Source organism: Camelus ferus, chromosome 1 (genome assembly GCF_009834535.1).
Source record: "Camelus ferus isolate YT-003-E chromosome 1, BCGSAC_Cfer_1.0, whole genome shotgun sequence".
Classification (NCBI taxonomy): Eukaryota; Metazoa; Chordata; class Mammalia; order Artiodactyla; family Camelidae; genus Camelus; species Camelus ferus.
Window position 1 is genome coordinate 23635576 of NC_045696.1, and position 12220 is coordinate 23647795.

General features: G+C 38.4%; 1 protein-coding gene across 1 annotated transcript in view; it reads right to left on the minus strand.

Moving 5' to 3' along the window:
* Nucleotides 1-11392, minus strand: part of USP25 (ubiquitin specific peptidase 25) — a 121266-nt gene extending 109874 nt beyond the window's left edge. Inside the window, 1 exon segment of the mRNA XM_032477331.1 lies at nucleotides 11209-11392. Within this exon segment, the coding sequence (XP_032333222.1) occupies nucleotides 11209-11253 (45 nt within the window). The 5' untranslated portion in view covers nucleotides 11254-11392.
* Between the last annotated feature and the right edge of the window lie 828 nt (nucleotides 11393-12220).

Below are 12220 nucleotides of genomic sequence, written 5' to 3' on the forward strand. Positions count from 1 at the left end.
TGAAAAGGTTTAAAATTTTCACAGTGATGTTCAGCAACTCCTAAGGGAAGGAGCAATAATTACAATACAATTATTACTGCAGTACAATAATTCTGTCCCATGGTGTCTGCAAAAGCAGCCTATCACACTGCACGGCAGTATGTCACCCTCTTGCTCATCCAGGCACTAAGACATGTTCACAGGCAAAATACAAGTTCCAATAAATAATATTTATTTGGCACTAACTTAAAAGTAAGCTATAGTTGTTACCTCTTAGTCACAGCAAGTGTGTTCCACTCTACACTAAATCACACAACCTGTTCAGTTCAACATTCTGCTTAAGAGGTATTGGAATAATTACAATACAAACCTGAGCTATAGTTTAAAAAAAATTTAAACTATGAATCAAACTTGGAGGCATATCTGTGAAAACGTTACAACAAAAAAGCTGAGAACACTGCTCTAAGACAATGTTTATCAAGTAAGTGCCAGGGTCACAGATGGATGTAGATGACAACAGCAATAAAATCTATTTCGAATGTTTAATGATAACGTATTACAAGAATATCCTGATACACATGTATTAATTTCCTTGGTCGAAGCTGCAATTGCCAAGTAGCTTCTGTAAAACACTACCATCTGTCAGATTATGTTAACCTCGTTATTCTAGTTTTCTAGTTTTGGTTACATCCAAGTTATCAGTTGGTTTTAGTGCATAAAAGCTATACAATAGGACATAATAAATATATGCCTAGATTATATTTATGCAAGCTTGAGTAAAACTACAATAAAAATACTTTAGTTCAAGAGATTGTCCCTGAAACCTGTTTTCCTTTAAAACAACTCTCCACTTAAGGATAAAAAATACTATCAAGTGGAGTATTAATAGGAAGGAAAAACTTTTCAATAAAGTTGCTGGTTCTCCAGAGGAGAAAAATGAATTTGGACACATACTCAAACAATACACAAAATTCAAACTGAAGTGGAATAAGACTTAAATGCCAACAGGGAAAGAAGAAAAAGATTACAGAGCAATAAAAGAGAACATCTTTATGACACAGGTATGAAAGATCAAATAATAAAGAAAGCTAATTAGTTATGAGACTAAATTAAAATGGACTCCTTTTCATGAAAAAAGCAACACAAAGGGAATAAAAAGACACCCTGAAAACAGGAAAAGATATTTGCAAAATACGTTAAGTGGGGAAAAAAATGGTAGTATCTGGACTATAAAGAATTCCTTCAAATCAAAAAGAAAAAGGAAAAACAACCCAAAAGAAAAAACACAACAGAAACAAATGTGAATTTCACAGGAAAAAAAACTCAATAGTCCATAAATATATAAAAAGATAACCAATTAGGTCATCAACAGCAGAATGATTAAGTTCTGGTGTAACCATAAAGTATAAACAAACTACAACATTAGGTTCACTTATTTCATATAAATCTTGAACTTACACCCCAGAGCACACACAAAAACAAACTTCAAATGGATCATAACCCTAAATATAATAGCTAAAATAATAAAACATATTAAAAGTAAACATAGGAGGCAAAATAATGTGAACTAAGGTTCAAAAAAATTAGGATAAAGCACTAATTGTAAAAGAAAAAGTAGTACAATGAATTTCACCCATGTTAAACTACTTTGACTTCAAAGAAACTGATCAGAAAAAATGAAAGACAAGCCACACCCTGAGAGAAAAAATATACATATAATAAAAGACATTCAGAACAACTCAATAGCAAGACATAGAGTATCTATAGAAGACATAAAAATGCGCAGTAAAGGAAAAGGTGGAGGCAGCGGGTTCCCAGCGGCCCCGCAGCCTCATAACCCTCACCCCCACAGAAGTCCTCCCCTTGTAAGACAGGAGGAAGAGGAAGAACAGAGGCACTGTCAGTCAGCTCCCCCCCTTTCATTAAACCCAGAGAACACCTGCTCTGCTAGAACTGCAAGGGGTAAGAAGGGTCCCTGATCACCACCAGCAGAGAATGCATAGAAGGCACACCTTCCATCCAAAAACTGCACACCCTGAGGACAGAACTTGCCCGAGCCAACCCAATGACAAAAAGTAAGCTAATGGCAACACCAAAGTAACACAAATGTTCACAGGGCTCTAGGACCACACCTGGCACAGGACCCCATGCCCTGTGTGGGTTGCTCTGATCTCCCCGTCCCCAGAAGCCTGGCTGCCCTACCACCCAGTGACCACCACAGAAACCACAGAGCTGACCTCGGCCATCTCACATGCTTTCTCTATCCCATCGCGGCCTCACACACCCAGATGCACTGGTAGCCTTCCTCTGATGCCACTAGCAAGGACGGCAATACTGTCAGTTCTGTTCGTTCCGCAATCTTATTACTGACTTGAAGCCCCAGGCCCAGTGAGGACGAAGTCCAGAAGTCAGTTCTGAGAAACTGTACAGGGTGTCCATAACCCCAGGAGGTCTGTGCAGAGAGCTGCTCCTTCCCTCCAAAGACTGGTCATTTTAAACCTGAGGCAGTGGACTGCTGCTAATTTCCTTTCAATCTTCTTCCTTGGCCCTGCCCTGCCCCAAAGGCCTCATGGGAAGACTTCAGGGGCCCTCTTACTGACGTACCAAGAGCAGCTCAGAGGTCTCAGTGGAGGACACAGCAAGCCCCACACCTCCAGCCCAAGTCTGTTTCTGTAGCTCCATTTCAAAGAAATGCAACATTTAAATTTGCGTGTATTCTGGCATGGATGATGACACATAAATCTGAGTGTATGGTTAGATCTCACATTAGTGTTACCACAGCAACAGATTCTGGCCACTAATGTTTCCTCATTCCTGGTCCCTCTCTCCACACTCCTCCCCTACATCCTTCCTCTTCACTAAGGATCTAGCCCTCAGCTCTGCAGCCAATCCTGCCCTCAAACCTGGTGCCACTCACCCCTCACAACCCACTTCCAGGCTGAACGACACCCACAAAAACCCAACAAATAAGAAGTTTCCAGTTTAAAACAAGTTCCTCTTCTTTCTTGTTTCCACATGGACCAAAAACTCTAAGAAATGTCTTTCTCTGCTCCACAGTTCATCCCACCCCACCACTGGTCCCCCAAGTTCTCTCCAAACTTCCAAGCCAACTACATTACGAAAGAATGTACCTTGTGGAACAAAATACACATCATAAAGATTAGCTAGCTCTGCCTGCTGAGTGCACTGTGGGGTCAGGGCCCGGGCGGGTCACTTGGAGAGAGGGCAAGCCACCAGGACACAAGCTGCCGGGATCACAGCACTGACAGCTCACTAGCCCACAGGGATGAGCAAGGGAGCTGACTGAGGACTGTGGCTTATAACCTGGATTTATCACCTTGGGGCTCAGGAAGAAGGATAGCATTTTGTATTTGTTCCACTAACAGCTTAGAACCACATCCCAGATAATCATGGTAAACCCTTCACAACATGGAAAATGCTGAAAGCAGCCAGCCATTCCCACTTCTCTTCATTTTTTAATTAAATCTTGCACACACAAAATAATTTGCACACTCATGTGTGCGATTAACTATTAAAGAAATTAATATGAGTTTGAGGTACGAAGAAGAAAAGGCTTTTCATTTTCAGCAGTGAAACCTTTTTATGAAGTATTAGTTTAAATATATAAAATAAAGGAAAAATTGTGCAATTTCATTTTGTTTTGTAAGCAGGTCAGTACTTGCTCCTCAAGGTTTTACCTCTAACATTTTTAACTTTTTTGCTATTTTCAGACTTGGGAGAATAAGTAGCTATGGTTATTGCTGATCCGATGAGAATGTAAAACTGAATAAAATATGAGAAACAATGCTTAAAAATCATTCAAAACTGGCCAATAAACACATGAAAAGATATTCAGAACCATTAGTCATTAGGGAAATACAAAGTAACACTACAATGAGGTACCACTACATACTTACTAAAATGGTTAAAACATAAAAGTTTACAATACCAAGTGTTGACAAAAATGTAGACCAAATGGAACTCTCATACATTGTTGACGGGAATGTAAAATGGTACAACCACTTTGAATAACTATTTAGCAATATCTTGTAACAATTCCACTACTATGTATTTGCTCAAGAGAAATTCTTTAGAAGTGCATCAGGTACCAAAGTAGGAAACTGTCCTTTAAAATCAGCAATAAAACAAAACATCCACTATCATCACTTCTAATCAACATTTATTATACATTTTACCCTGTAAAAGAAAAAATGAATTAGAATGATAAAAACTGGAAATAAAAAATTAAAACTGTCATGATTTACTTATGATGTGATCTCTGAAAAAGTATTAAAGTTTAGCAAAGTTTTGGTGGGTATAAAAATAATATACAAAGCCAGCTGCATTTGTACACATCAGTAACAAAGTATTTTAAAAAACCACATGTTATTGCTATCTGAAGATATATACTATTCAGGACAAACAATGTGTAAGAATTATACTGTTAAAATTATAAACTGAGGAAGAAATTCTAAAGAAGACCTAATAAAAGTATACGTATACTCTGTTCATGGATAGAAAGAGTCAGTATCATAAATATGTTAATGACCCCAAATTGGTCTATAGATTCAATAAAATTACTAAAAATCTCAAACAAGATTTTCCAGAGAACTTGGTAAAGTTACTCTAAATTGTCTAAGGATGATAAAGTACCATGACACCTTGGAAGAAGAAAAGTAAACTTATTTTTTCAGTATTAGAGATTATTATGAAGCCACAGCAATGAAGACAGGACAGCATTCACAAAATGAATGATGTAACAAAACAGCACATGGGGGAAAGAAGAGAATTTTCTATAAAGCTTTTATATATGACAGAGATGGTAGGTAAGTTCAGTTGAGGAGAGCATTAACTTTTCAATAATGTTAAGATTAAATACAATAAAAAATCATATATAGAGTAAAAATTAAATTGGATCCCTACCTGATACCAGGTACAAAAATTAAGTGCAGATGGTATAAGGTCTAGATGTTGCAAACATAACTTTAAAACACTTAGTAGGAAATATAGATGAATATCATCCATATATCAAATGGGGAAAAAAGTCCCTAAAGTTAAAAAGACTAAAATTAAAAATATATATCTTCAGGAATTCAGACAGGTGGCAAAAAAGGAAATCAAAGAGAGAAAGAACACAGGATTCAAGATGATCAGTCTCAAATGAAAATAAAAGCATGGGATGAGACAACTATAAAGTTAGATACAGATTACTTTCAAAGTTCTAGCCTTTGTTTTAAATACTGGGTTCAATGTGTGCTTACCATTAAAAATTAATAAGCAATTTCATAAAAAAATGAAAACATTTGCAAAAACTGTTTATGATTAATTAGATTCTGTACACTGCAGAACCAACTAGTGTATACATTATTAAAACAACCCCCTCCAAAAAATATCTGACTACCTATGGAGGTAGTAAACATAGAATTGATATTACAAAAATAGTAATTTGATTTAGACAATCAAAGTAAAAAGTTATTCCTAGCACATAGAAAAAAAGGGAGAGGAAAAAATTATAAAATTTGAAGCAAGGAAGAGAGATAAATGCTATCTAATATTCAAATAATGTAGATTCAGAACAAGGAAGAAAAAAGTAATAGAATAAAAGTAATAATTCTTAAATATATACCATTTTCCTTAGAGTTTTCGACCAAAACCCTTGCCAGGATTGTTAAAAATACACACACACAAACACACACACACATGAAATTTCTGGATTCTAAAACCAAATAGAAAATCTTACAAGCTTACAGGGTTAACAATTTACCTACCAAACAAATAAAAACCCTCAAACATTACACTACACCAAAAAAAACACATAGTTAAAATTAAACACCTAAATACCTATTTTTTAAAAAGTTAATTAGTGTAACACAATTAAGTAATATTTTTGATGTAAGAAATGCCTTAAGAAATTTAAAATGACACCATTTAAGTTTATAATTCTATATTATTCCAGCAAAATCAAGAATCTTAAGTAAAGTTATGATAAACAGTCTTTCTTATTTAGGACAGAGGGAATGGAGGGAAAACTATTATTAATTTTTTATACTATGAGAAAAATATGTGTTTATATATATTTGTTTAAAATTAAAAGAACAGAAAAGACTCTTTAAATGGGAAGTCAGATGGCAATTAAAGGTTAACTATATCACAGTATATGCAGGTGATAAAATTTTACTAAAAGACCAGCAAAAAACACACACGTTTGAATTAGATCCATTAGAAATACAAAGAGAATTTGATGAATTATATTAAAAATAGAGAAGTCAACATCTCTCAGAATTTGAGATAAAGGAAAAAGAAAACATGAAATCTTGAAATTACACTGTGTTCATTTCATATATAAATATTAACTTTCAAAAAATATTATCCTTTTCATATAGTCATTAAAACCTCATGTACTTAGTTATTTCTTCTTAATTCTTAATAAATTTCTAAAACTATCACAAATCATATTCTCTAAACACAGTTTCAATTGTTCTAAACACTGTGTCTGACTGAACTAAAAGTCAACAATTTTAAATATGCAACAACTTGGAAAATGAAACAAAAAATCTTTAAAATAATGAAAGAAAAATGTTAAAAAATAATAGTCAAAACTTGGACAGCTTAACTAAATCTTGCTCTAAATAAAATCGTTAGCTTAACATAGTCACGTTCATCAAAACATCAACGTAACAAGTACTTAGGTTGAATGATCAAAATGGTTAACTGCCACCAATTTTGAATGGTTTAACATAATACCACACTAAACAATTCCAAAAGCACAGGAAAAGATAAAAAGCTTTCTAATGCTTTTATCAACTAACCTTACCTTAATAGCTCATACATACACAAGCAAAACTTGTAACCAACCTCATTTAAGAATGTAGATTCTAAATTCTAGATTTAAATTTAATATATTGAATTTGAAGGCATCGTGACTAAATGTGATTTTACCAGAAAGCAATACAGATTAAAGGTTAACAGCAAAAGCCCCTGAGTCTCATGACCCTGAGTTTAAATCCCACTCTCAACACATACTAACAATGAAATGTTGCTTTAGTTATTAACTGCTCTAATACTGTTTCCTCCACCAGGACATGGAGGAAAAAAAAAATGTCCTCCTAAAAAGGCGGTTGAGAAGATTAAATGAAAAAAGTCGTAAAACTCTTAGCACAATTCCCTAACATAGTACATAGTAAATAGTCCATGTTATTTACTACAGTTGTTGTTATTGACATATTAAATTATCACATCAGTTGTTGAAAAAAAATTTGATAGTCAACATCCAAATCTGACTTCAAAACCGTTAAATACTTAGAACTGTAAGAACATTTCATATAATGAAACAACACGTTAACAGAACCTAACATTAACCTTAGTACTCTGTTATCCTAGCTAAAACAATAAAATAGTATATGAAAAAGAGATGTGAAAATTAACAGAGGTCAGAATGATAATTATTTGCAAATTATATGGACTGTATACAAAGAATAATGAAGAAAATCATCAAATTCATTCAAAATCATAAAGAGAATTTAAGACAGCTGGATACGATGTTAGCATACAAATCAAAATTAGGTGAGAAAGGAATGGAGTAAAATGGGAATAAACAGCTGGATCCCTTTCTCCCACAAACCAAGTCTTATGCTGGTACCAAGATAACCAACAATTTAGTACTAAAGAATATCAATTTTATGTAATGTTTACAGTGACTTATGTAACATTAACTGTCTCTTGAAATCCTGTATTGTATCTTTATAACTTTAGATAACACCTAAGTTAGAAAATACTATATTATTTTAACTAAGAAATTCACTCTGAATTCAGTTTGTATTGTTTTTCAAGTTTCAACTCTTGATTTGGTTAATCTGTGACATCCTTCCCATCCCCAACCCTCAGTATAATTAGTGAAAGCTGACTGTTTGATCCATAGGTTCCTTCTGCCTCCACACTCACTACGATTTCTTTTTTATCCTCCCGGTCCAGAATGAATGTCTGTGTAGCTCCATTAAACACTGAGATCTAAAAAATGCTGCTCATGTCTAATCATACTAACCTTAAGGCTTTAAAAGAAGATCCAGAGGCACTGAAAGACTTGGCCAAAGTCATTTAGAAAGATGACTGAGATCCAGCTAACATCCTACAGTCTTTTTGCTATACTGTCTATACTCCAACAGTTGTCCACAGTTTTGAGTTTTCATTGTTTCTCAATAATGTTAAATTGTGAGATTCAGTTAAGGAACTAAAATAACCCCTGTACTTGCATTCCTTTTAGAAAACATTCAGTCATTATTTCATTCATCAAATATTTACTGAAACCTACTGTGTGCCAAGAAGTTGTTCTAAGCCCTAAGGTGAAACAAAATAGGCAAAATACCTGCCCTTATGGATTTTATATTTATTCAACTCAGAAGGACGCATTTAAACAATATCCAGCTCATTTCACTCTATAAATTAATTTGGTCCCTGGGCGGAAGCCTTCTAAATTGCTGCCGTAAAGAATCCTCATTTGGGACCTGAATCTATGAATCAAATTTCCAAGATGTAAGGATCCTACACTTAGGTAAACATCAAGCACAAGGTTGAAGACACATGTGCAAGACCTAAATTATGACAAGATTTAACTGTGGCTAATCTGCCACCAACTCTACCTTACCGGTATCATCTGAAACCTCTCAGAAAAGCAGCTCTCTACAGTTTCACTACATCTCATAACTCTCTGCCATGGCCAAACTTGAGCAATCAAGCAAAGAACACATCAGAGGAAAAAGCCCTTGCCTTATGTTACATTTTGACAAGTTACTTTGTAGGTGAACAAAGTAAGAAAGTTCTATGTAGTCCTACTTAAAAAAAAAAAAAAAATTACTAATCTTCCATGCTTCTGGAAGAAAAAAAGAACCTTGAAAAATAGGGAACTGTTCCAACTACCAGAATACTTATTTATATAAAGCTAGTATTATACATGACCATACAACACATAATTTCTTTAAGGACAGCAGAAAATAGGATAAAATTTTGGTTATGCAATACACACTAGATACTTCTCGTTTTACTCATAATTCATAAAGTTTCTAATTTAAAAACAAAGAGTTTCACTTTTGTTTCTTCTAAAGCATTCACTTCCTAGTTACTAACTTGAAGTCTGCTTCCTAGTTACTAGCTTCGTGCATTTAAATCTACCAATTTATTTGAAGTAGATGGTTTAAAGTATTTGTACTCATATGAATACTTTCAAATGGTTCTGATATGCGTAACAAAGTAATAGTATACCAATATGGAAAGCAAGCAAACAGATTGTTTCTTTAAAAAAATAAATACCATATTCCACAACTACTATGATGGAAATATAAAAACAAATGCAGTTTTACTGCTCTAAAAAAATGTGCACACTATCACTGAGATGATCCAACACACATACTACAAAACCAGCATCATAATGGTAATATTTTGGACTGCTGACTACTCCCTTTGTATAAGGAGGGGGCTCATTAAACTAGGTAAATGGACTTGATGGCCAAGCTCACTTTCAGTAATTCGACTCCTGATTCACAATTTTCTGCATAAACATCTGAACCAGGCAGATCAGCATTTATCTAATTCTATACTAAGGAAGTACGTTAGTCAAAATCACAAACTTCTTGCCATTGTTTAAATTTGAGATGTGAAAAATGAGCTACATTTCCCACTCTGAAACAAATAGGCTTTAATATTCATGACTGAAGGGAACTGTAAACAGAAATGACACCAAACCTATTAAATATTTCTTAGTATACATATGACCACAAGCTAGTCCTCTAAGTATTAACACTTAATCACATACTTAACATCAAAAACTAAAGTTTAAGGTATTCAAAACAGAATAGAGGGGATTAAGAGATAAACTGTTCTAAACTCCCATTATTAAATCTAGAATTATTTCACTGTAAATAAAATGCAGTGTGCAATAATCTTCTAAATTTACCAGTAACAGTTTACACACAAGAGTTCCAAAGACAACTTTTCCCAAAGTGCCTAATATAACAATGCACTATCCTTGCTTTCCAAAATTCTCTGAGCATCTTCAATTACCTTGGGTACTATCATAAAATTCTAAAAATAATCTAAAAGCAAAAACTTCGCAAGCTGTGAGTATACACATAGTCTATTGTACCATAGCAGGCCTTATTCTAAAATCGAGCACAGGTAGGATAGAACCATGCCAAAACTACAACAGGGTGGGGCAGTCACTACTCTCCCCAAAAAACCAAACACAGCTTTGGTAGCTGCTCCCAGTAAACCCTGGTTACCCCCATAATTTCATGACCAAGACGAGTAAAGCAATGTTCTCCTTTTGCCCAAAATGCTTTTCACGCAAATGACCAAAAGAAAAAATTAAATCATTGCCAACTACTATTCAGGATATAGTGCAAGCCATGATAGTGCACTTGAGATTCTGAAAGCAAAATCCAGGGGGGAAAAAGAAAAAAAGGGAGCTTCTATCACTACCTACTGTGAAAGATCTCAAGCTTCACAAACCTAGATTTCTGTTTTTATTTTTTACATAAGTGAGCAACCATTTATTTCAACGCGTGACTGAGACAAGAGTAAAGGGTGAACGATGGAACAAGGTCAAACTTAGGGGACAAAGATTTCTGGAATAAACATAGCCAGAAATGTTTCCTTCTTGAGAGACAGTTTCTATTATCTAGAAAAGAAGAAAAAGAAACAAAATGAAAAAGAAAGAAAGAAAAAAAAAAAGGAACCAACCAGACCCTCTACTTTTACATTGAGTCCACCTGGTAAGTGTACCTGCCCCACCACAGGCAGTTCAATTCTGGTGGAGACTCATGCAAAATAGCAGGCCTGGAATGCTCCTTACCTGGGAAATAAAAACTGCTCAGATGGGATGACAACTGGCTTTTTTTTTTTTTTGAAAAAGAGGGGGAAGATAAAGTTTAATTAAAAAGCCATATAGAGGAGTGTAGGAATGTGAGGTCGCGCTCAATAAAAACCGGGCACCATCGGTAACAGCAAAACAATCGGCAAGAAGGAAGTGGATTGAAACCAGCTAACTACACCCCGCTTTCCAAACGCAGCCCGGAACTGGGCGCGACGCCCCCTAAGCGAGTAGGGGCGGGGGGCTGCGGGGGAGGAAGCCCGGGCGGCGGCGGGGGAAGCTCGGGAGCTCCCGGCCGAGGCGGGTGAGGGCAGCACGTCGGAAGGAGGAGCGGGGCCGTGCCGCGCCGGCTGGCGGGCTCGCCTCACCTTCTGCGCCGCGCTCTGCTGCAGCACATTCTGCTCCACGGTCATGGCCCCCGCGGCGCCGGCGGCGACACAGGCGGCGGCGTCCGGCTTCTCGCGCCCCCGCCGGCCCTGGCTGTCGCGCTCCGCCGAGCTCCAGGGAGCGGCGCGGACGGCCGGGGAGGACAGCGCCCCCGCCAGCCAGGCGCGAAGGCGATGGCGGCCGGCGTGCGCGGGCACCGCGGGCTGGCGGCGAGGCGCGGACAGCGAGGGCCACGGCGGCGGCCCCACGACTCCGCGCGGCCCGCCTCAGCGCGGCTCGTCGGCGGCGGCCGGGGCCATGAGCGGGAGGCGGACGCTGGGGCGCGGGAGGGCGCGAGCAAGCCCGGACGCGTCACGAGCGCGCGCGCTCCTTCGCTGGCGGCTCGCGGGCCACTGCGGGGAAGGGAAAGGGGACAGAGGGAGCGGCCGGCCGGAATGGCGCTGTCCTCCTCCCTCCGCGACTCCTCCTCCCCTCCCTTCCCCCAACCGCCGTCACCGCCCCCGCCCGGCGGCTCCTCCCCCGCCGAGCCCCGCCCGCCGGCCGCCCTAACCCTACATTGTGACCCGCGGGGCCGCGGGACGGGGCGGGGCCTCCTGGAGCCCCGCCCCCCGCCCGGCGCTCGCGGGTGGGGCGAGGGAGGGCCACGCGGGCCGGGCCTCGGAGCCGCCCCTGCGGCAGGTTGCGCGACGCCTGCTCTTGCTCGGCGTTGTTCCAAGCCGAGGCCAGAGGGCAGCGTTCGTCTCTGTCCCCGGGACTTGTCGGATCGCCGGCATTCCGAACTCTTCCAAGACAAAACATTTTCCTCCTGGCCACGTAACGTCCGAAAACCTCGTTGGGTCCCGAATCCCGACTTCTTTCTCTGTCTCCCGTCCTCTCCCGTCGCCTTTCTAGGAATTTCACAAGCAGTAAACTTGCCCGAAGGGAAAAGTCCGGTGTGATTTAAGCAAAAGCCTGTTAGAAGTCCTTATTCTAGAATATACTTTTCTCCTTAAC